This window comes from Aptenodytes patagonicus, chromosome 5 (genome assembly GCF_965638725.1).
Source record: "Aptenodytes patagonicus chromosome 5, bAptPat1.pri.cur, whole genome shotgun sequence".
Taxonomy (NCBI): domain Eukaryota; kingdom Metazoa; phylum Chordata; class Aves; order Sphenisciformes; family Spheniscidae; genus Aptenodytes; species Aptenodytes patagonicus.
This window is the reverse complement of record NC_134953.1, coordinates 67997591-68021214: the sequence shown is the minus strand read 5'-3', so window position 1 is coordinate 68021214 and position 23624 is coordinate 67997591. Positions and strand designations below refer to the sequence as shown.

Here is a 23624-nt window from a genome sequence, read left to right as displayed (position 1 = left end):
CTGTACAAAAACATGATAAGGCAGGGAAGGGCAACAGACACAGACACAACGTGGGCAGCGACACGGTCCCAGACACATGAAGAGGGGGGGATTTGACCGAAAACAGCCATGAGCAGCAGGGAGAGAGGGATCACTGCTGGGGGACTGGAGGGGCTCAGGGATGTCAGCAAGGACATGGGGCCATGGGTTGCGATCGAGGAGCAGGCACAGCTGCGTGGGGTCAGCCTGGAGCAGACCTATCTCGTGACCAATGTCGGACCATCCACAGAGCTGTCACCCCCCATCCGCACGCTGCTCCCCCCAAGTCCCAGCCGGGTACCCCGGGCACCGTGAAGCACCCAGCACTGAGCAGGGGCACCTGTCCCCCGCTGCATTGCCAGCCCTGACGGGGTTCGGGCTGGCATGGAATGACCCAGCACAGACATGAGCCATTTCATCACCGGTCCCAGGGGACCCCCTGCCACCGCCTGGCAGCCGGTTCGTCTCCTCCCTTTGCTCGTCCCCGAGCCGGCGGCCGCGGTGCCTGCGGTTATCAGCCTGGGCAGCTTTTTGTTCTGCAAACACAGCCCGGCACCTCCGGGGTCGATACAAACTTTCGGCGCCCGCAGCGTCCGGCAGCCACACGTCCCTGCCTTTAAACGCGCCGGAGCAGCTCCCATGCCGCACCGGCACGGCCCCACGCCGCGTGTGCCGGCCCCGTCCTTGCCCAGGACGGCACCCACCGATTCCTCCCGCTGGGGAGGCTTCCCCACGGCGGGGCAGGTCGCCCTGCAGCCTCCCTGGCATCGCCAACCCGCCTCCCCGTCGCGCCCCGGCCTGTTGCATGCCGGGGAGGAGCAAATCGAACCGCCTCTCCGGGGCCGGCCCCTGCCCCGGCATCCCCTTCGCCCGCAGCCTTGACCCCGGTGAGCCGCAGGCCGAGGTCGAGACAGGGCCCTGCAGGCCCCCACGGGCACGGGGGGCGGCAGGACTGGGGGTGACAGGGCGGTGCGGCTGGGAGAGGCGGTGGCAGCAGCAGAGCGGGACCGGTGCCGATCCCGCAGGGCGCAGCGGGGCGGGGGGAAGGAGGGCAGGGAGGGAGGGAGCGCCGTCCCCTGCCCATCTGCTCACCGGGGCAGGGGCCCCAGCAAGGATCCCTCCTCCCCGGACTGGTGTGGAGCAGCTGGGGGTCCCGACAGGGCGCTGCCGGGCCCCCCGCTCCCCCGTGACATGGGGGGTGCCCGGGTGCAGTGCAGCCTTCCCCCCCCCCCCCCCATACCTGGCAGAGCCCTGTGCCCTGCCCGCGCAGGGAGCGCTCAGTGCAAAGCCCTTTTTTGGGGGGCAGGTGGAAGGGAATAATTAAGCAGGTCTCCCCCCACACACCCCAGTGCAGCTCTCTGGTGTCCGGCCAGGGTGGCTGGTGCGTGGCACGGGGTCAGGAACCCTCAGTGGGATGCTCTTGAAAGGTGATGCTGAGTGGGTTTTTGGACAGATCTTTTTTTCCCCTTCAGCATGATGGGTATTTGGGTGGGGAGGGAGGTTGCTTTTCCCACAGTGTCCCTCCTATTTCACCCTCCGTGCCCCTAGGGCAAGGTCACTGCCTCAAGCCTATTGCGGGGAGTGTGGTAGCTCCACGCCATCCTTTTTGGGGAGGGGAAGGTCACATCAGCCTGCCGTGACCCCACTGCTCCCCCCCGCCATTTGTGGGACACCACTGACAAGCGCTGGGGTAGCCCAGGAGCCTTTTAGCTGTAACCAGCATGTTGCTCTGTGTTTACCAGTCCAACCTCCATGTTCTTGGTTGCTGGTACAGGACATTCCCCGCCCCCCAACCCTTGTCCCCATAGTCTTCCTTACACATGCACACACGCCTCCCTCACCTGGATTTTCCTGCTAACCTCCCTGCGGCACCCTCGAGGGACACATGGCTCCAGAGGGCACCCGCTGCGGCCAAGGCTCAGGGCTTTCCTCCCCTGTGACCCCAGGCGCATGCGTGGGGCAGGGCAGCATATCAAAGGGGTGGCAGGACGGTTCAGCATCCTTGGGCAGCTTTTTGCAGCTGGTCCCAAAGGTGGGTGCCCTTGCACAGTGCATATCAGCTTGTGAGACCCACTTATTTAAAATACACACATTTAAGGGGTGCAAATTTACACGCGTGTGCATCTGTGCATGCAAATGCACTCAGGCTCTGTGCAAGGTGGGGGAATGGCTCCTTCCCGCAGTGAGCAAGCCCCCCCTGACCCCATATGTCCTCCCCGCAGCCTGCCCAGCCATGGCAGCCTCGCTGAGCCGCCCCTGCTTCATCTCCCTCCACGTGCCCTACAGGCAGGGCTGGGCCCAGGACCTGGCCACCACCTTTCGCTTCCAGCCGGTGGCCGTGCGGGAGACACCGCGGGTCCGGCAGCTGGCCTTGCAACGGGGATCCACCACCTTCCTCATCAACAAGCGCCTGGCGCCGGCGCCCGCCAGTGCCTCCTCCTGTGATTTCCTCTACGACGTGGACCCCCGGCCCGCTTTTGGCACAGCCTCCAACGTCTGCTTTGAGGTGGATGACGTGCCAGGGCTCTGCAAGCGGCTGCAAAGCCAGGGATGCTCTCTGCCAGTGCCCCCCACCGAGGTGAGGGATGATGGCGGCTCTGTCACCTACGGGGTGGCGAGCTCCATCGTGGGTAACGTCAGCCATACCCTTCTGGACCGATCCCGCTACCGGGGACCCTTCCTGCCCGGCTTCCAGCCCATCCAAGGAGCCCCCTCGGCCGCGGGAGATGGGATTGAGATCACCCACTTCGACCACATCACGTACGTCTGCCCGCGGGGCGGCGCCCAGGCAGCTCTGGACTGGTACCAGCGCTGCTTTGGCTTCCGCCGCTTCCTGCTGAACCCGCGGGAGAGGCCGGCCGAGGGGTACGTGGTTGGCGGGCAGGGCATGGGCATGCTGCTCCTCGCGCTGCAGAGCGCCCAAGGCGCCCTGGCACACGGCTGCAAGCTCATCCTTGCCGAGTCCCTCTCGAAGGATGGTGCCAACCAAGTTGACACGTTCCTAGAGCAGCACGGTGGGGCTGGGATCCAGCACGTCGGCCTCCGCACCACCGATATCGTTGCCACGACCAGGGCTTTGCAGCAGGGGGGTGCGCGGTTCTTCATGCCCCCCGACGCCTATTACAGCCAGGGGGGCAAATCAGAGGAGATCCAGGGAGCCGGGCAGGACCCCTGCACACTGGCAGAGCTGGGCATCCTGCTGGACACCACGGCGCCCGGGGACAAGGGCCGGCCGGGCGCTGATGCCACAGAGAGCCCTTCCCAGGAGTATTTGATGCAGATCTTCACCCATCCCATCTTCTCTGAGGAGACCTTCTTCCTAGAGCTCATTGACCGGCGGGGAGCACCGGGCTTCGGGGAAGGCAATATACAGGCACTGTGGAAAGCTGTGCAGGTCTATATGGACCAGCAGCAGTAGTGGCAACACTGCAATCCTCCTCCCTCAGCTGCTCATCCTCTCCGGTCCAACCCTGGGGCAATACACCACTGTAGAGATACCAGTGGGTGCCTGCGGCATGGCCCAGGTCGGCAGGGACCAAGGGAGGTCTCCAGGTCAACCCGAAGCCAACTTCAGCATGACAGCAGGTTGCTTAGAGCCAGGTCCAGTGAGGTTCTGAGCATCCCCCGGGTGATTTCTCCCCCTCCATGGGTTCCCAGTGAGTTACCGGCCTCATGTGAAGAACTTTCTGCCTTAATTTCATCTTGAGCTAATCAGACTTGTGCCTGCAGCATGGCCAAGGACACTACTGTCAGAGCAACACCCCCAGACATAGGGGATGAGGGGCTGCCAGAGGGGAGTGGATAACCCAGGGGCCATGGACACCACAGCTCGTCAACAGGTACCACCCAGAGCACGGCCAGCCCCTGTGCAGGGCAAGTGATGGCCTCTTGCTCCTCTCAATTAAAGAATTAACCTGCAAGCACTGCTTTGTTTTTTTTTCTCCTCCCATTTAAGATCTGCCGAGTGCCAGGCGAGGATGAAAGGGCCCTTTCCACTTTCCACTGCAGTCCCTAAACTGAGGCCACTTGCCCCTCATGCAGCCCCCAGGACTGGCCCCTGTCCCTGCCAGCCCCAGGTGGGGACACAAGCCTGGGGAGGAGGAAAACCCTTGGCAGCCCCCTGGGAAGAGCCTCCCAGGCTTGTGCCTTTGCAAGGGTGCTACTGTGCATCAGTCAGGGAAAGCCACAGCATGAACACGGTGGGGAAGAGCCTGATGGAAAAGGTAAAAAAGGGGGATAAAACCCTACAAAAAAGCCCAGGGGATGGCTGCCCAGCCCCATGGAGGAGCAGCCCGCAGGCAGAGCTGCGCAGCCCCTGGGGGCTGATCCCTGCCCTCTCAGGAGAGGTGCTCTAGGTGCCTTATTTGGGGTCACTAGCAGTTAACACTCAGCCAAGGGGCTTATGGGTGCATTAACGAAGAAATGCCTGCTGTCCCCAGCCCAGATGTAGGGATCTTGCCAGCCATCCCCCTATTTGACCACAGGCTGCCCGACAGCCCCAGCTTAGCACAATGCAACAGAGGCAGGAAGTAACTTAAAAAACCCTACGCACTTTAGGAGATTTATTATTAGAAAGCTTGTGGCTCAGGTTCAGTAAAAACAAGTGTATAAAAAGGGCTATTGGAGACCAGGAAGGGTACAGCAGCATCCACAATCACTGGCTGGCGGACGAGGTGCAGGCAGGCAGGTGGGGACAGGGCTGCGGGAACGATGGGGCCACAGTCTTCCTGCCGCCAGCGAGAAACCGCTGCTGCTGTGAGTCCACAGTGCCAGAGTGGTGGCTGTACAGGGCTGAATAACCCCAGGAGGGCTCCAGCTGAGCAGGGAGGGCAAGCCTGGCTCCGGGTCACATCCAGGACCACGCTGGCCCCATTAAGGCACAACTCCGAGGGGAGAGCTGAGGAAGCCGGCAGACTCTGCAAGGAGGAGCAGGAAACCATTACAGGGCTGTAGGCTGGACATGCAGCAGCGTGAGGGACACCATCCCAACACCACAGGCAGGGCTCACTGTAGTACAGGTCTCCGGTGGTCCCAGATGTTAAAGGTGCCATCATGGGGAGGTGGGTGCCCGGAGGAAGGCATAGAGGGAGAGTTGCATCCCAGGGCGGCTGCTGCTTGCTCCCTGTGGCTTTGCCCCCCGCTTCCGCTTGGAGCCCTGCAGGAGAGACACACTGGGGCCAAGCCAAACCCCAAGGGCCCCCACAGCCTCCAGGGATTGCCTTTGAGGCAAGGGGGGGGACCCTGGTATTGGGGACATCCCAGGCAAAGCCAGCCAGGCAAATCCCCCAGGTGCAGCCCTGCCCCAGGCTAGGGATGCTCCTCAGTGTCCTAGTTTCAGCTGGGATAGAGTTAATTTTCTTCCCAGTAGTTGGTACAGTGCTGTGTTTTGGATTTAGTATGAGAATAATGTTGATAGCAACAACTAAAACATCGGTGTGTTAAGTAGTGCTTACACTCATCAAGGACTTTCAGCTTCTCGTGCCCTGCCAGCGAGAAGCTGGGAGGGGACACAGCCAGGACAGCTGACCCAAACTGGCCAAAGGATTATTACATACCATACATCATGCTCAGTATATAAACTGGGGGGAGTTGGCCAGGGGGCAGCAACCGCTGTTTGGGAACTAGCTGGGCATCGGTCAGCGAGTGGTGAGCAATTGCATTGTGCATCATGTATTTTGTATATTTTTATCATTATGATTATTATCATTAATATTACTTTCCCTTCCTTTTCTCTCCTATTAAACTGTCTTTATCTCAACCCACGAATTTTACTTCCCCCCGCCCCTGCCCCCCGATTCTCTCCCCCATCCCACTCGGGGGCGGGAAAGTGAGCAAACGGCTGTGTGGTGTTTAGCTGCCTGCTGGGTTAAACCACAACATTTTGCCTGACCCCACAGCCCAGGGGGGCTCCAGCACTGCACACCGGGGCCTGGCCCACGGCAATATGGAGCGGCTCCCAGGGCTGCACTCCCTGCAGCGATGCCCACCTTGCCAGGGCTGCTCTCCTCCCCACGCTGCTTCTCACGCGCTTTCAGCACCTGAAGGAAGCACAAGAGAGTGCAGAGCTGAACTGGAGCCGGGACAGCCCACAGGTGTTGGGGGGATGCCCGGGACCCCAGGGAGATAGAGGGAAGAGAGGAAAGGCCCAGGTCCCCCCAGTACCTTCTTCATGGCCGTGGACACAGCTGAGGCATGGAACTCCTTCTCTGTCACCCAGCGGGATGGGGACAAGGCAGGGTCCAGGGTCACGTCCCCATCCAGGGGCAGGGAGTAGACCACATATGTCTGGTGGATGTGAGAGAAGATGTGGACGACCTGCGAGGGGATGAGAAGACACGGAAATGCACAGGCAGCAGGGGATGCACTGCTTTCTCAGCTGCCTCACAAGTGCACTGAGTCTGCCAGGGCTCTGAGGAGCAGGGCAGGGCTTGGGAGGGGTGACAGCGGGCAAGGGGAACCCTCCTCCCCCTGTGCTATGTCCCCCGCAGCTGAGCACAGGGGGCTCATGCTGCATGCCTCTGGCTCCAGGCTCACCTCTCCAATGAACCGCAGGCCTCCCGCCACCACCGGCCGCCCCGTCCAGGCCCGGAGGTGATCTGCCAGCACCTCCCTCTGCTTCTCCTCCTGCAGACCCTGAGCCAGCGGGAGGCTGGGGAACTCCCAGAGACCGGCCAGGAGACCTGGGCAGGGGGCACAACAGGAACATGAGCCAGCAGGAGGCACATCTGGGGACACTGAGTCTCATCACATCCCACTCCCAGGCTGCTCCGACCCTCGTGTAAGGTGGGAAGGGGCCGCGCAGTGCCTTCGCCACCCTCCTGCCCAAGCCCCATTACCCGAGCTGGGTCTCTGCACGATGAGGTACTCCAGGGCCCCGTGGCAGCCCCTCCGCTCCAGCACACACGTGGCTGTTCGCGCTGCCCGCGGCTGCTTCTTCGCTGCTTTCCGGGGGAAGTTGGTCACCCCCAGGCTGCTGTCCCATGGCTCCGCAGCTGGGGGACACAGGGGACAGCCCCCAACACCTGCAAACACCGATGTAACAGTCACCGCAGGGCCCAGACCTGGAGCCACAACAGAGATCTCCCCAGGCACTTACCACAGTCCTCAACATCAGGCACTGAGGCAGGTTTTCCAAACAGCTTCTGAGAGGCGAAGACCAGCTCCTTCTCCACCTGCAAGGGGGGACAGGAATGGGGACAGGCTCATCCACCAGCCCACCTTGTCCCCATGCATGGTGACCCCTCGGGGCCAGCACCCGGTGAGGATGAGGAGGTGATGCCCACCCAAGAACAGCTTGCAGCACTGGTTTGGGACAGGGATGGCTTGTAAGAAGCTTCAGAGGGGACCTGGGGTGACCTTCTGCCAACCCCACTGGGACAGCTGGCAGCCCCCAGCCACCCACAGGCAGGGAGGAGACAGATTTTTAGGGCTGTACTTACCCTGCGCCGCGCTCGGCAGTGCTGCTTCACGGGGCACTCCCCACACAGCGGGGCCTTGGGCACACACACAGTTGCCCCCAGCTCCATCAGGGCTTGGTTAAAATCCCCTGGACGGCTCCTGTCTACCAGGGCATTGGCCATGTCCCTGGGAGAAACAGCAGTGAGCGGCACAGGGCTCTGTGGGAAGAGGGCTCCGGTACCTCTGCCCACCTCCTGCCAGTGAGGGGGGATGCTCTTTGGTAGGCAGAGGCAACACGGCTCCTTTCTCCACCACTCCCAGCAGCACCAGCTTCCCAAGAGCTCCCGCACCCCACACCTCTCTCCCTTCACAGGCTCAGCTCAGGCTCAGCTCCCCACAGCTCCTGCATGATCCTGCCCTTGGCCACCAACAAGCACAGCCACCATTGCCTCAGCTCGGAGCGGGGATGGAGCGTTCCCCTTACCAGAGCCGTTCGATGACGGCCGGGCTGCTGGAGTCAGCACCGATGCACCGCAGGCGGCACAGGACCCGGATCACGTTCCCATCCACGACGCCAGTAGCCTGGGACCAGGAGCTGGGGTTACCATGCTGGGAGGTGCCCGTGCTCCTGGCAAAGCAGGGAGCTGGGGTGCTCCCAGGATGGAGGGGACACACACACGAGGCCGACCCACAGGCCAAGCTGGGTGGTGGGTGAGATGCACTGCAAAGCAGGGGAGAGCCAGAGCCAAGCACAGCCCTGGGGAGCCCCTGGCTTGTGAGACCCAGCAGTAGGACCCTGCCGGGAGCGGGGCTGGATGGCAGAGAGGGGAGACATGTCCACTGACACCCAGCTCTCACCTGCCCGTACGAGATGGACGCGATGGCTCCGGCCGTGTATCGGCCCACTCCCGGCAGCAGCTTCTGCAGGTCCTCAGCCGTCCTGGGCATCTGGCCGGCCAGCTCAGACACCACCTGGCAGGGAGGGGGCCGAGGTCAGGGGAGCAGCCAGCATGCGTGCGTGCAACCCATTTTACCCATAGTAAGACAGGATCCCAGCCCCTGTAGCCTTGTGCCAGCAGCACACAGCCCCAGCGAGGCAGGGCAGGCAGGAGCCAGCACCAACACATGGGCTGCAGAGGGCTTTGGAAATGCCCCCCACAGCCCAGCACCAGGGCACCTTCCTTGCTGCCTCCTGCAGACGCTTCCCTCTCGAGTAGTAGCCAAGTCCGGCCCACAGCTCGTTCACCTCCTGCTCCAAGAGACGTGGCACAGTGTTAGATGAAGAGCTACGAGGGCAGGGAGAGCACCCAGTCCCAGCCAGAAATGCTCACCTCCAGGGATGCCTGCGCCAGAGCCTGCGGTGTCGGCCACTTCTGCGGTACAGAGGGAAGAGGACAAGTCAGGGACAAGCAGAGCCATGCTCTGCAACTGGAGATCTGCCACAGGCAGTGGACAAAGTCTCCAAAGGGGGCAGCCTGTGGGCACAGGACTCTGTGAGGAAGAGTCACCTGCATCCAGCGGTTGTAGTAGTCGATCACTGTAGCCACCTGTGTCTGCTGGAGCATGATTTCAGACACCCACACTGCAGGGAGCAGGACAGGGGTTAGAGCAGAGGCACCAACACCACCCACACCTCCTGCCATGGCCATGTTAGTACTGGCTACAAGCACTGCAGTGGCATCCAACACACGGGACCCCTTCCCACCCTTGCTCCTTCCCCACATGCTGTCCCACAGGAGCTCCCTCAGGCCCAAAGTGGGCTCTCAGACCCCCCAGCGCCTTGCAAGTGGGGCTCAGTGGTTCTCGTGGCCACCCCAGGCAGCTTGTTCCAAGGATGACAACTGAAGCCACATTTCCTCACAAGGCCATATTGCACATCCGTGTCAGGGGACAACACGCAGCGGGGCACCCCACGCACGCCGGGGCACAGGCCCTGCTCCTCACCTGCATATGCCCGCCTGTCAGCATCCGGCTCAGTTGCTGCCTGAAAGGGGAAGATGATGGGGTGTGAGAAATAAGGTGACACGGGACCCCATTGCAGAGGGGACCTGCATATAAAATAAAATTGCTTGTGGTGTGAACACTGCATAGGAATCTGCAAACAAAATATTTCCCCTAAGCGCTCAGAAGTTCTGAGTTTGGGTTAATCAAGTGACAGCCAAAGCACCTTTTCCTTGACGAAGCATGAGGGATGTCACACACCTCCCACAGCGAGAGTTTACCTCAGAGGTTCGAAGATCCCACCAGAGGAGCTGTCCCGGACCCGAGCCCCTCTGCACGGGAAGCAATCGCAGGCAGATGTAAACCCCACGGAAGGGCCCTGCAGTTCCCAGCACCATTCAGACAGATGTTGTTGTAAAGCTGACGCCCACTCCCAGCACCCCAACCACCGCCTAACCACTTGTTGCCAGGCCGAGCGCAGAGCGGGCAGGAGCTCTAATAAAAACGCTCAGCAGGTTTAAAGCAACTACATGGGAAGCCTTTTCCATGCAGCGCTCGCTGCTGCAGGATGCCACGGAGGCAGGAACAAAACAAATTCAAAAGACAACTAGACTAAGTTTACCAGAGAAAAGTGCTCAGGCTTGGAGACTGCGTTTGAGAAGCGTGGTTTCACCCTTCGCTGTTCGTACCTACGGACAGGCTACAGACAGCCCACCGCGGAACTGCCAGGACTAGCCGGGAGCACGCTCTCATTTCCAACACCCCCTTCCACTTCCATGCAGTTAGGGATGCATCGCATAGGGAAAGACACCGTGGTCACCTCAGCCACGCTCCCTTAAGACAGAGGGTCTGGTTCCTGGCTACGGCACCCCTGCCTCCCGCCGCCTCCCCTTACCAGCGTCCTCCAGGGAAGGTCCCGCTTGCATTTGTCGTACCAAGCCAGCAGGTTCCCGCGCAAGGCCTCGATCTCAGCCGGGTCGCTGAAGAGATGCTGGGCGGGCGGCGGAGCAGGCGCTGGGGCCCCTGCCAGGAGAGCGGCGCGGGGTCAGGGCGCGGTGGGGGATGGAGAAGGGCTGCGGGGCCCGACTGCAGCACCGCGGGGCCAGAGGCGGGAGCCCGACGGAGCCGCTGCCGGGCAGACGAGCACCGAGGCAGCAAGCAAGAACCGGTAACTGCCCGGGCTGGCGGCTCCGCGCCCCGGAGAGGACACCCCACGCTCCCCCCAGCCCTCCCGCTACCGGGCACCTCCGCGGGGCGACGCGCCCTTCCTGCTCTGTCCCGCTGGCGGGACCGCCCTCCCTCCGCTCCGCCGGAGGCTCCTGGCAGCCGCCGCCGCCCGGAGCTGGCTCATGGCCGGGCCGCTCCGCTCCCCGGCGGGGCTGGGGGCCCGGGGGCGGCGCCGCGCCACGTGAGACTTTCCCGGGAAAATGTTTCCCCTCCAGCGCCCCGCCCCCGCACGGGGACAAATCAGAGCGGGCGGCCCCGCCCATCTTCCGCGCGTGAGCCAGCCGAAGCGAGGCGCGGGGGAGCGGGCTCGCGCCCTCCCGTCCTCAGGCCGCCCGGGGGAGGGGGCGGGACCTCCCGGCGCGCCGGAGCCAATCAGCCCTCCGGGGCAGAAAATGAGGCTGTCCCCGCCCCTTCTCCCGCCGGTCCCAGCGGCCGCACGAGAAGGACCCCAAAGGGCTGCCCTAGCTAAACGCCCGTTTACTTAAACCCCAAATTTCCGCTGAAAACGGGTTTTGGAAAAGGGGAGAAAAACCCGCTGGAGGCTGACAGGAGTCGGGCCGCCCGCGCGGGCAGGAGGCGCGGGGCGCGGGGGCGGGCGGGGCGATCGGCGGCAGCGGGCAGCCGGCGGGCAGCCGCGTCGGCGGAGGCCCCGGGAGCGGCGCGGGGCGGCGGCGGGGGCGGCCATGGCGCGGCGGCGGGTGCCGGTGGTGGACGTGCAGAGCGACAACTTCACGGAGCTGTGGCCCTCCATGGTGCTGGCGCTGCGCACCGCCACCTTTGTCGCCGTGGACACGGTGAGGCGGGGCGGGGGGCGGCGGCTGACCGGCGGCGCGGCCGGGCCCGGGGGGGCCGCTGACGGGTGTCTCCCCGCAGGAGCTGAGCGGCCTCGGCGCCAGGAAGTCGCTGCTGAGCCCGTGAGTGCCCCGGGCGGGCGGGTTGTCCTTCAGCCGGGCTCCCGGCTGCGGGTGCTCCGAAGCGCGTCCCTTCGGTACCGGTTGCCCCGTTCCCTTCCCCCTGCCGGTTTAGCTCTCCCGGGGTGGCCGGTGGGAAGGGGCAGGGCCGCGGCCGAGGGAGGGGGGGGGGTTGCCAGGGCAGGAGCCGTCAGCTCCCGTTCTCCTGCCGCCCAGGTGCATCGAAGAGCGCTACAAGGCCGTCTGCAGCGCGGCCAGGACCCGCTCCGTCCTGTCCCTTGGCGTCGCATGTTTCAAGCGGCTCCCAGAGAAGGTAGGTGCACGGGCCACAGAGCGGCCGTTTCCTCTTGTTCCCGCCTGCCGAGGGAGCAGCGGGCACCGGGGCTCCGCTGGGAGATGGGACTCAACCCACCCGTGCTCCGTGGGTTGGCCCCTGGCTTTTTCGGGAGCTCCCTGTGACAGGTATCCCTGTATTGCTTTGCACGCTCTCCTCCTGCAGTCCGAGAACACGTACCTCTGCCAGATCTACAACCTGACGCTCCTCTGCATGGAGGATTATATTGTCGAACCCCAGTCGGTGCAGTTCCTGGTGCAGCACGGCTTTGACTTCAACAAGCAGTACTCCCAGGGGATTCCTTACCACAAGGGCAACGACAAGGTACAAAACAACTCTCTTTCTGACACCTCAGCTGGCTCTGCTCCAGGTTTCCGGGGAGGCTGCCGGCTTCCCCCGGTCCTGGCATCTCCCTCGCAGCTGCTGAGTGAAGATGGGCTCATGCTGGGGTCTCGAGTGCAGCATTATCCCTTTCACCTCCCTGCTGTTTCATATCCAGGCTGCCACTTGTTGCAGTTGCTTTTCCAAATATTTGGGCCTCTGTTTGGTGAGAGCAAGAAATAGCTGTAGGCAGTACTCTGCTACAGCAGGCTCTGAGGACTTCCCGGGGTGGTGGTGGCAAGTCAAGGCGCTAAGGCTCGTTGACTAATCCTCCTTCTTGCAGGGCAATGAGAACCAGAGCCAGAGCGTTCGGACTTTTTTTCTGGAGCTCATACGAGCGAAGAAGCCTCTCGTTCTCCATAACGGCCTGATCGATCTGGTCTTCCTGTACCAGTGCTTCTATGCTCACCTCCCAGACAGCCTCGGCACCTTCACCGCTGACCTCTCAGAAATGTTTCCAGCAGGAATATACGACACCAAATACGCTTCAGAGTTTGAGACTCGCTTTGTAGCATCCTACTTGGAGTATGCTTACAAGAAGTGGTGAGCGGCGCTCTGGTATTTAAAGCTTACGGGAGGAAGGGCAAAGGGAGCGTCAGTGGTTTGTTTGTTTGTTTGTTTTTCCAGGCAAGGGGGTTGGCTCCTTGTGTTATCCCAGTGAGCGAAGAAAGGTGCTTTTCAGGTAACTCTGCCCCGTGCTCTTCCCACTTCTAGGACGGGCGCTGAGTGCATAAGGGTGCGTGTGGTAATACGCCTTAACTGTTCGGTGAGCAGCTGCTGAAAGAGGATTTCTGGCAGCAGTTTTGACCACAGAGTGATCTGATCTAACTGAAAAATAATGGATGCACTGCATGGCCCTGGTCCAGCAGGGCCGCAGCAGGAACACACACAGAAGAGAGACCCTAAAACTCAGACAGCAAACGAAAACAGGGCTGTGCCTGCAGGGTCTGCTAGTTATAACTTGATTTTGTAAGGGATGGTGCAGTTAAAGGGTGAGTGCTCCCTGCACCTCCCGACGCTGACCAGCTCTGTCACGTGTCCGGCACATGACACTCGTGTGGCCAGCTACAACTCCCATCACTTTCCTTCCAAGCAAAGGTTGTGCTCTTGTTCCAGGGTGTTCTGTCTTGCTTCCTGCCCCCAGCTCTTTGTGGATATCTTCCAGGCAGACGCAGGCTAGAAGCAGAGTTGTCTGTCCACTTCACCTATCAGTCTGGTCCCTGGTTCTGCACTCCCCACACAACCTAAACAAGCCCCTGGCAGCGATACAGCCCCTTGAATCTCCACTAAACTGAAGTCACGTTCTGTGCAGAGGAGAAATGGTATTTTTAGTGACTGTTTTATATCAGGAAATGCCATTTTGACAGGTCTGAAAACATTCAAGATGGCTGCTCTCAAACATGAGGATGCTTTGTTTTGACGGGATAAAAATACTTTTTAAACTGACCTCTTAAATGTTTTAACCAACAATTCTAGTTACATGGAGCTTTCCAAAGGTTTTCGGCCTTTTAGACAGCTCCTGGGACAAAACAGTTCTTTTCTCACGAGATAGAAAATGTTTGTTGTCTGCATTGCCCAGGTTCGACCTGTCTGGGCGGTGGCTGCTGGATGCTCTACATGATACCTCGTTTTGGGGCATTTCTTCTTTGTCCGTTAACGTTATTAAGACTAACACATATCTTAATGCCTTTAATATTTAAAACCAAGCTACGTGTCCCCTTCCCCCATAGCTTCACCAGAGACACTGTTGTCCCTGCCTGTATGTTGGCATAAGAGAAACCAACCTTTAAATCGGCACAGAAGCAACTGCTTACTAAAGCTATTCTCCTGGGACTGAGTTTCTGTCGAGCTGGCTAGAGCTCAACAGCAGGAAACTAGTAGAGTTGAGACTTGTGGAGAGCAGCGTTGTTTGCACCCGCTCCATGCCGTGGTACCTTCAGTGAGTTAACTGCAGTAACTGTGTGCTCTTGTTCCAGCAAGCGGGAGAACTGCAAGCTGAAGGACTCCAGCGGCCAGCACCTCACTGTTGAGTTCTGCAGCTACCCTGCCAACATGTCCCGTTACATTGACTATCGCCACTGCTCTCTGGAAGAAGAAAGCCACAGCGTGGGAGCGGGAAATAAAGTGCCTGTCTGTGAGAAATTTTCGGTAAGTAACGTGAATCCCTGCTTCCTTCCTGGCTCCCTGATAAGAGCCACATGTGGCCAGAGCAGGAAGTGGTAGGAAAGCACCTGGGAACTTCCCCTTGCTTGCTTCACAGTACAAGGAAGATTTTCAAGCTTCAGGTGGCTTCATGACGGAAAGGGCAATAGCATGCTCTGTTTGGAGGCGGTGAATTCCACAGGCTACATTAGACACAAAGATTCAGAAACAGATTATAGGGCCCTAAATAGTGGGATGGTATGAGATACAGTACCCATTGCTGTCTTGGGAGGGCTGTAAGTTCTAAATTAGTTTGTCTTGTCCTCTGAGCAAGAAATGCCACCTCTCCCCTCCCCCATATCTTGATTAGATATAAGAAAATATTACTCGTCTGCAGCTTCTGGGACTGTAGTACAGTATGATTCACAGCATCTCGGGTCCTCGTGCTGCTACAGCAGTAAACAAAGAGCCCATCTGATCGGATCATAAGTGGTTTCAGATGCTTCAGGGAGAAAAGGAGCTCTTCCAGATGTTGCACGTTACTGTCACAGAACAACACAGGTTGGGTAAACCTCTGGAAGTTTCTCATCCAACCACCAACTCAGTGTCGCTCAGAGCCTTGTTTGGTGAATTTTGAAAATCTCTAAGGACAGAGATTACAAAACCCCTCCAAGCCCCTGTTCCAGAGTTTGACCACTCATTGTGAAAAATGTTTTTCTATATATCTAGTCAGAACTTCCCCTGACTTGTTACCACTTCACCTTTCCCTGTGCTCCCCTCAGAGGAGTTTAGCTCCATCTTTTCTATAACCTTTGCTTTAGGTAGCTGCAGATAGCAACTAGATATCCCCTTAGCCTCATCTTCTCCAGGCAGAACAAACCCACCTTCCTTGGCCTTCTCTTCATACAGTGTGTGCTGCATCTTGACAGCCCCCTGCTGCGCTCACTGCAGTTGGTCAATGCCTTTCTTGTGTGTTGTGGGACTGTAACTGGGCACAGTGCTCCCAATACAGCCTCACAAGCCCTCAGTAGAGGGGAATAATTGGCTCTGCTCTGTGTTCGCTGCTCTGACCAGGAGGCTGGTGGCTACAGACCTCTCTTTCTCCCTAGGCCTATGGCTGGTGTCCAAAAGGGGTGAAGTGTCCACAGTCTCATAACATTGACCTCATAATTGATGAGGATGACAAGCTTTGGGAGGAGAAGCGGAAGAAACGGAAGCACAAATGGAAGCGTCGGAAGAACACAGGAGAGCCTGCAAAGGCATTTGAGCAGGAAAGCTCAGGGAAAGAAGTGGAGCTAGCTCAGAATGGGGAGGAGGGACCACCACGAAAACAGAGCTGCTTTGAGCCTGCAGCTGCTACAGAGGTGGCAGAGATCACACCCAACAGTGAGGGCAGGCCACTGGAGGAGAACTCCATGGACACGGAACCAGAGGTCAGCTCAGACACCAGTGCACAACGGGAAGAGTATCTGGGGAGCACTGAAGGAACTGCTGCCCCGGTAGCAGCTGCTGTGAGCCCTTCAGCCACGGGAAATGCCTCTGACAGTGACCAAGTGGAGGGGAAGTCAGAGGTTCCCGATGGGGTGGGCTCAGTCAATCACCCAGACATCCCCAAGACTGAAGCAGCATGTGCTGCAGAAGAGCAAAAGGAAACCCATGGTCCACCGTCACAGGGAGGCACACACCGAGCTGGCTTTGATGCATTCATGACTGGCTACATCATGGCTTATGTCTGGATGCTCAAGAAAGGAAAAAACATGGACACTGGTGCAGAGCCCTGGTTGCCAGACTGCCACAATAAACTGTACCTCAGTGGGAAGTCAGTGCCACTTCAAATAGTGAAGAGCTTGTTTTCTAAATCTTCCAAAGCTCACAGCCAGAAGATGAAGTTGGCCTGGGCCAGTGGATAGAGCTAGAGGACTCCTCCCTGAACTGAGCTTTTTTTTTCCCCCTCAAGTTTTTAAGTTCTGTATTCCATCAAGAACTGACCAGATGAAGAGCAAATTTCTTAGCCCTGTTTTTGTTTTAACTTCTGACCGATTAAATTGCTCTGAATTGGAATTCCCCCGGTGTTCCTTAGCGGCATGTTGGGCTGTGAAGGCAGGGGTGAGGCTGGAGAAGAGGGATGAAAAGTGCACCACTTCCAACTGCACCGAGGGCTGCAAGTTTCAGTTCCGTGCTCTGCACTCAACATGGGTTTTGAAAAAACAACCTAGGCTTGCCTTTCTGGAAAGGCTATATGCTAGCTACTTTAGCATGGGTTTCACTTCTTGCAGAAGATGAAAAGGGTAATCACTTGATAACAAGAGGAGACAGAGGCCAGAGCTTCCCACTTAACTTCTTGGCATGTTAGAGCCCCAACCTCCTCCCAGATCTTGCCTTTATCCTTACTGCACCTACGGCCTTACTACGTGCTGCCACTTAACCTAGTGGTTTAGGGTGGGATAGACCTTTTCAAAACAACCATGTGCTAAAGGTCAAAGTCTACCTACAAAAACACATCTGAAAGCTCCAAGCTGTTGACCCATACAACCAGCTTGAGAGAAAATGCTATAAACAGTGACTGGAGGAAGATGCGATGCTTCTGCCAGACACCAGATGAAAGCAGGCTAGCTCTTCAGGCAAAGCATACCTTTTTGTCAATGTTTAGTCAAGTGTTACTGCTTTCAGTCACTGCTGGTAGGGTAATTCCCTATAACCCTCATAATTATTTCTTGTCTTTCTAAGGAAGTCAAAAAAGAAAAAAAGCGTTGTGGGTTTGGTTTGTTTGTTTTTTTTTTTAAAGAAAAAAGAGACACTGACCATGGTTGGTTTAGAACATGCACCTGGGAGAGCTATCCCACTTCATACTTGTACTTTACCTTAATCTTGGTTACAGCAAACATAGAAAAGACCTTTGCTCCTACAGGAGAGAGGAGAAGGAGAAAGCTTCTCCTCCCAAATGGGCCAGCTGATGCTAGTGCAGGGTAACTGCATGGAGAACCAAGCCACAGCAGGTCTTCAGACTTAGAAGTAAGGGGAGACGCAGTGGGACTTAAAGCCAGATGTGGTCCTCTCAAACTGCACTGCTTCCTGTGCTACCGAAGCCACTCTGTAGGGCTAGAACAGAGCAGCCACAACGGCAAGCTCCCTGCAGGCTGAGTGCTGTCAAAAGCCATCCTGTCTTGTCGGTCACAAGTTACTGCCTACTCTTCAGAGTGCTATAAGGCAGAGCAGAAAAAGTCCTTGAGTCTCATGGATTTAATAGTGTAACACTTCAGTACGATGCAGGAGAGAAGTAACACTGAGTAAGGGTGACAGTTCTCCCTGTTTATAATTCAGCACCGAGTAATAGTGAATACGATCTCAAGACAGGTATTAATGTCATCCATAGCTTAAGTAAGCATTTGAGCCAGCTTTTTTAACCTAGAGTTGCCCTCTTAATCACAAGACTCAGGCCTTGATTTTATTTTTATTTTGAAAGCAAGTTGGGAAAGTTTACAAAACCTGACCAAGAAAAAATTATGAAAATATTTAACTGGATTCATCTTTGGTTACTTCTTATTGCAGTTCCAATAAAACATACACCATTTCTATAGTTCAAAAGAAGTCAGAAGGTCAATCAACATAAAAACAAGACGTGCTTTCTTTACATATTCATAAATATCCACAATATTAGAAAAGTTGTTTTGCAAAGATTTCTTTTCTGGCAGTGTTAACTTACTATTATACACAGGCTACAAACTTCTTCCTAAGCCTTTAATTACAAGTTGAGCTATTTACAGACTGCAAAATATTAAGACGTAAAACTCCTTCATAAATACGAAAATAGATCATCTCGCAAAGATCTTTATACTTAATCAAATATCTGGCTGCCCCTCCTCCCAAAAAAAAGGTTATTTGTTTTGCATAGAAATGTAGTGACATGCAATATAAACAATAGCATTAAGTGCAAACAGGAATTATTCAAGTGTCTTTAGTTGTACTGGCAAAAAATACCAATGCTCTGTTACACATAATACATCAATGCCTCTCCAACTATACTATAGCCCCTTGTCTGCACTGCTTTTGAGGGGCAGCAATTCACATGCATTCTCTTAGTTGCATTTTATCAACCTGCAACCTCAACAAAAATAGCTTATAACAGACATTTAAATGAATTCAACATAGATTTAAAGTGAATTAAAAATATCTTTGATCTCTTCAGGGAATCTAGCAATGTGTAGAAAGTGTTTTAAAAGAGCAAGAACTGCTCCCATAAGAAAGTCAAAAATCATGATAAAATCCAATCACAATAAAACTTTGTCACATCACTGTAAAACAAGGAGTTTGCTGACCACATGTTCGTATTCATGTTCATCAGTAGCTGTCAGAAAATGGCCCCCGTAGAAAAGCACCCTCAGGTAGGCAGAAAACCTAGGAGTATTTACTAGGTGCAACCTAGATTCAGCTTTACACTACCAAAGGGATGAGACGTAGTGAGTGCCAACTGCATCCATACCCTTGGAAACACTGGGTTTTAGCAAGCACTTAGCTATTTTAAAATGGCCTTTTACTCCAGTTTCATACACATGCCTCTTTTCCCATGCAGACCACGAATCCAGGAAAGGCCTGAGCCGCTATTCGTTGGCATTTCTCTTTCTGACATCTCCACCTCGGTACAAAGAGCTAGAAAAGTTGATAGATGTGCCCTATGCATGTCAGCTGGATGTGCTTAAGAGTGAACATTTAAGAAAATAAAATTTTAGCCATGCTGCTTTGTAAGAGAGCTATTCAGGGCAGGGAAACTTTTAAGAGACAGCGGTGTAAGAAAACAGATGAGGTCACTGTGATGGGTGCCATAGAGGTACCCCAAGCCTGACTGCACAGGCTTTGCAGTGTCAGAGAGGGCAACAAGCTTCATTATGTCGTGTCAGTGCTGACAACTAGGGCTAAAGCAAGCCACAGAGCAGCCAGAGGCGTGCATGGGCTCTCCGACGAGGCTGCAGGCAGTTGTAGCATGCTGGATAGCTTCGTCACAGCCTGGTGATCCAGAAGTAAACTATTCCTTATTATTGCTTGTTTGTCTGAAGTCACACACCTAAATGCATCTTGTGACAACAGAAGCTGGTGCTGATGGTTTCCCTCCTGAAAGATTACAGTGGTATAAAAGATAAAAAGATTAAAAAAAAAAAGCATGCACCAGGCAGGCAACTAGGTGGCAATTGAGTTCTGCTGACTGTTTCCCTGCCGTCAAAGGAAATTAAACACACACAGTGCCAGCCATACAAGCCACTCTGCACTCTGCAGACACCAGCCCTGCAGACAGGATACACAAGACAGACTACTCTACAGATCAGCACCTTCAAGAGGCAGAGAGGTGTGGGCCAAAAGGGGTGATCTTGGTAAGGATAGGCATCTTCTCTTTCAAACCGCTAACAGCTGCCTAATCTGGCATGGACTGTGCTAAGTAACTCAGCGACACTGGGTTTCTCATTTAATTCTTCACAGCCACTGCAAAGGGATAACTGCTGCTCAGGTTAACACATACTTCACAGGAGGAAGTCATAATTAAAACTCACAGAATAGTTACCTACACCTCTGGAAAGATAAGCATCTCAGCCAAGAAAGAACTAAGGCTTTCTCCTTCATCCTTTCTTTGAGATAGGAAAAGAGTAGGAGTAGTCTTGCTTCTATCAGAGACTAGCTTACATTTTCCATCCTTACAAGAGAGCAGGAAGAGAGTTTAACAGGCTACCTGGATGAAATTCTGGACTCCACTGCATCACCATCTGCTCAGCAGGCATGTAATGCATACCTCGGTTAGGAATGATAATACAGGTTAAAAAAAAAAATTAAGAAATCCCATGTTGTTGGGACAACGATAGTGGAAAAGGGCAGGATGTTGCCAAATGTCATCACAGAACAAGCTTTCCTGTACATCGCATCCTAGAGCTGGGATCTCTGATGCTGGTTCCACACGTACCTGCTGGTGGAGGGAAGAAAAAAAACAAAAAAAGAAGATCATCCTATTCAGTGACAGGAGAAGCCAATGAAGACAACAGCTTCTTTCTGTAGAAGAAAAAAAAATTAATTTGAAACAAGCTAATTTTTTTCAGTTTGACTATTCAAAGCCCTTCTGTGAGTCTACTGTCTATCCTCTCCAAGAGCACTTGTGTGGCTGCAACACTGCTGGCAACTTCCCCTGAGCAGGGGATTCCTGTCCTCTATCAAGCAGTCTGGTTTTAAATAAGGAGCCATCATTACTGCAGTGATATCAATGAGATGGGATATCGTTCCAGAGAGGGAGGCAAATATGACCCTTCTAGCTTAGTGGTAATAGTCAACTGTGATGTAGATATTGTATTTAACCAACTATTCTGCAGAAACACATCATGATGTCTGTCCATTCAGCTCTTCAGAGATAAGAGCCCACCCCTGCAAAAAGCTCAGTACAACTGGTACTTTCACTGGCAGTTTCTCCAGAAGCCCAGAAATGACAATGCCTGGAATATGGCTCTCCTCTTGCGCCCTGGGAAAATCTTCCACATTCGGGTTGAGGTCCATGAAAAGCTGTGCAAGGAGGAGAGCGGGGCTTACCACATCCTGCTTCCCTGCGCTTATGTATTACACATCATTACCAAATCCCAAGGGAAAATGAAACAGCAGGGAACAGATTCTTCTTGTTAATTGCAGAGTAGTTGTCATGTGACTCAGCCTGCAGATCGCGACCAGCATGAGGGGTTTTGTTTTTGCTGGTTTTGAAAGAAGAGCTTGTTTAATGCTGCAACAGCATTCACAGCAGCTCTGGGACCAGAGAGCATTCCTATCTGCTCAACATAGCTCTGAAAGATCTCTGTGCCTGTTTCTAAAACAGAGGTTGCGACTCACATGCACTGCTGCAGAATGTTAATGCAAAATCTGCAGTGGTTTAGAGCAGCTGGTCAGTCAGGGGAAGAGGGAAAACCTAAGGGTCACTCTTTCTACCTGACATGGAGCTTAAGGCCTTGAAATGCTCCATCCTGGAATCCAGGTCAAACTGTTTACACTGTGCCTGTTCTGGCTGCTGCCTCTTGGAAGGACTGTGGGGCCCACATGGCCATTCTGGCTGGAGCAGTTCCCCCTCCTAATGCAAATCAGGGAAGGGAATAAGCACAGTTTGAAATAAAGTTAAAATAATCAGTCTCTCCAGAGGCTATCTGTTTGACAGCCAGTTTCTACCATCTGCTGAGTCTCTTTCGAATGTGAAGCCCAGCACTATAGAAAAACAGAGTTTAAGCGACTGGGAACAACTGTTCCCTCAAGGACATGTTCAGTTTGAGCCCCCTCTTCATATGTCACAAGTTGACTGCGTGCTGCCACTTGCTGAGATGTTGGAGAAGGTCTGAGGCAAAGGGGCAGGATTGTCCCCATCCTGCTCCCTGAAGGGCCATGCCTCTCTCTTCAGCTCGGTGGAAGGACTAACACTGAACAGAGGCTTTGCAGACTCTAACGGAGTATTTTTCAGTAGGTCATCTTCCACCTCCATCTCTTCAGAAGGGAGACAACCTGCAAACACTTGTGAGGAGCCATGTCCCTCAGAGTTCACTGAATTCTCAACTGGGAGCTTTTTGTAAGATAGTGGCTCAGGCTGGGCCAGCACTAATGGTTGATTACATGCTGGATCTCCACACATGTTCTCAATAGGGCAAAACCCATTTTCTTCCTGGGCCACTGGCCCATCTGAACAGTCCATATCCTCTTCTTGTCCTGGTACAGGAAGAAATTCTGCCCTGTGAGGCTTGGCTTGAAAGGGGGGAATCTCTGACACACCATATTTACTGCTACTCAGCAGTTTTTGCCGAACCTCTGCACCTAGCTGGGTTGGGTCACACCCGCTGACAGTTGAAGACAGTCCCCCAAACAGGCCATATTCCTTGTGTGGCAATTCAGGAGAGAGTGGAAGTGACCTGCATCTCCTCCCAGGAAGAAGGGAAAATTCTTGCCAGTCTGTGCTATATGCCTGCCGGAACTGGGACTGGCTGGCTTTCAGGCCTCCACCTGCCTCTGGAGAATGCAAGTCAAACACAAGGGAGATCACAGACTTGCTTGGCATGTCAAAGAATTTGATCTTCCCCCCCTTGAGGTCTTCCCGTGCACTGAAGGGATTTACTTTCCGGCCTAACCCTTTGTTTGGTGTATAGTAGGGGTCCTGCACATTTATCTTCCTGGAAGGCTTGCGGGAGAATATATCCGACTGGCTGCGTGACAACCAGATGTTCCGACGCGGACGGGGTGACTTGGGTGGGATCTTATCATCCAGGGAACTCAAACGTTTTACTCCTGGTCCTTTTTCAATTGACCCTGAGTAGAAGAAAAGAAATACTCTTAGCTTAAAGGAGCTATATGCCTGCATGTCTGCTCACTCACAGAGCCTTCATGACAACTTTAAAGAAAAAGCTGCATTTCTGATGTTCCAAAGTATCTCCCATAAGCACGTTTGCTCATTCCTTACAAGTTCCTGCACAAACACAAGGACACCATTCCCTTCTCCTTAGTGTATTATTGGTTTCAAATGTGGAGATTTGGCAGCCCTGTCCACAGGACCTTTTAAATCTACAACAGTCAAAACTACATTTAAAAATATTCTCTCCTCTTTACTCATGCCTCAGGCTAATTAAAAGCCATCTTTAAGACTTGAGGAAATGCAAATTCAGTTAATGCCATCTTACTACCCTAGGCAGTGAAACTGGACTGCTTCTTTATCATTTTGTGATAAAATTTGCCACCCATATTATGGGGGATGCTAATTTGGCAAAACAATATTGTCTTCAGAAAAAACAAAGGAAAGGAAACTACAAAAATTTGGCAGGAATGAAGAAGTCTTTTCTTGTTTTATCCCAAACTCTGTATTTTAGGGTCCCTTCAAACCTCCTCGCTGCCAGTACACTGACACAGCAGAGATGGCACAGGGTGGTCTTGGAGAAGAACAATTTGCATGTTTCTAGATTTATCATCCTGGCTTCCAGCAGAGGTTGCCCAAGATCAGTTGATGATACTGACCATAAAAGAGAACAAGTACAAAACATAGCTGCCAAAGGAATTGGGACTTTTTCACCCTGATGGGAAAAGTCTAAGACCAAAATAAATGCCCCTCCTGATACCATGAAGAGTTTAAATCATTCCATCCCAGCCTTCATTCAGTACATTATCCAACACAGAAACTAGAGATATATGAGAGGTTGACTCTAATGAATAGGGAGTTAAAAAGTTGTACATATGCATGTGTGTGTATTTATTTGTGCACATACACACACATGTGTATATATATAAAT

General features: G+C 54.7%; 4 protein-coding genes across 6 annotated transcripts in view; 2 read left to right on the top strand and 2 right to left on the bottom strand.

The window, feature by feature from the left end:
• The first annotated feature begins 868 nt into the window (after positions 1 to 868).
• HPDL (4-hydroxyphenylpyruvate dioxygenase like) lies at positions 869 to 3938 on the top strand. 3 transcript variants are annotated; one of them, XM_076338242.1, is made up of 2 exons: positions 869 to 905; positions 2241 to 3938. In XM_076338242.1, exon 2 carries the CDS (start codon positions 2252 to 2254, stop codon positions 3434 to 3436), a length of 1185 nt encoding a protein of 394 aa, XP_076194357.1. In that variant the 5' UTR covers positions 869 to 905; positions 2241 to 2251; the 3' UTR covers positions 3437 to 3938. The 3 variants fall into 3 exon arrangements, with proteins under 3 accessions (XP_076194357.1, XP_076194358.1, XP_076194356.1); XM_076338243.1 differs by lacking the exon at positions 869 to 905 and adding an exon at positions 916 to 922; XM_076338241.1 differs by lacking the exon at positions 869 to 905 and adding an exon at positions 1285 to 1445.
• A 610-nt stretch (positions 3939 to 4548) lies between these two features.
• MUTYH (mutY DNA glycosylase) lies at positions 4549 to 10847 on the bottom strand. Its single transcript, XM_076338239.1, is given in 16 exon segments — positions 4549 to 5173; positions 6006 to 6056; positions 6181 to 6333; positions 6553 to 6698; positions 6855 to 7040; positions 7115 to 7190; positions 7458 to 7602; positions 7901 to 7998; positions 8275 to 8388; positions 8594 to 8665; positions 8748 to 8789; positions 8925 to 8998; positions 9361 to 9400; positions 10253 to 10380; positions 10603 to 10753; positions 10755 to 10847. Coding segments are annotated over 16 exon segments (1674 nt in total). The 3' UTR covers positions 4549 to 5068.
• A 420-nt stretch (positions 10848 to 11267) lies between these two features.
• Positions 11268 to 17929, top strand: TOE1 (target of EGR1, exonuclease). The gene is made up of 7 exons (XM_076340324.1): positions 11268 to 11378; positions 11458 to 11498; positions 11712 to 11808; positions 11995 to 12153; positions 12494 to 12753; positions 14187 to 14358; positions 15462 to 17929. Exons 1-7 carry the CDS (start codon positions 11268 to 11270, stop codon positions 16260 to 16262), a joined length of 1641 nt encoding a protein of 546 aa, XP_076196439.1. The 3' UTR covers positions 16263 to 17929.
• A 347-nt stretch (positions 17930 to 18276) lies between these two features.
• Positions 18277 to 23624, bottom strand: part of TESK2 (testis associated actin remodelling kinase 2) — an 85864-nt gene continuing 80516 nt past the window's right edge. Inside the window, exon 11 of the mRNA XM_076340323.1 lies at positions 18277 to 22653. Coding sequence (XP_076196438.1) covers positions 21641 to 22653 — 1013 coding nt within the window. The 3' untranslated portion in view covers positions 18277 to 21640. The remainder of the gene's footprint in view (positions 22654 to 23624) is intronic.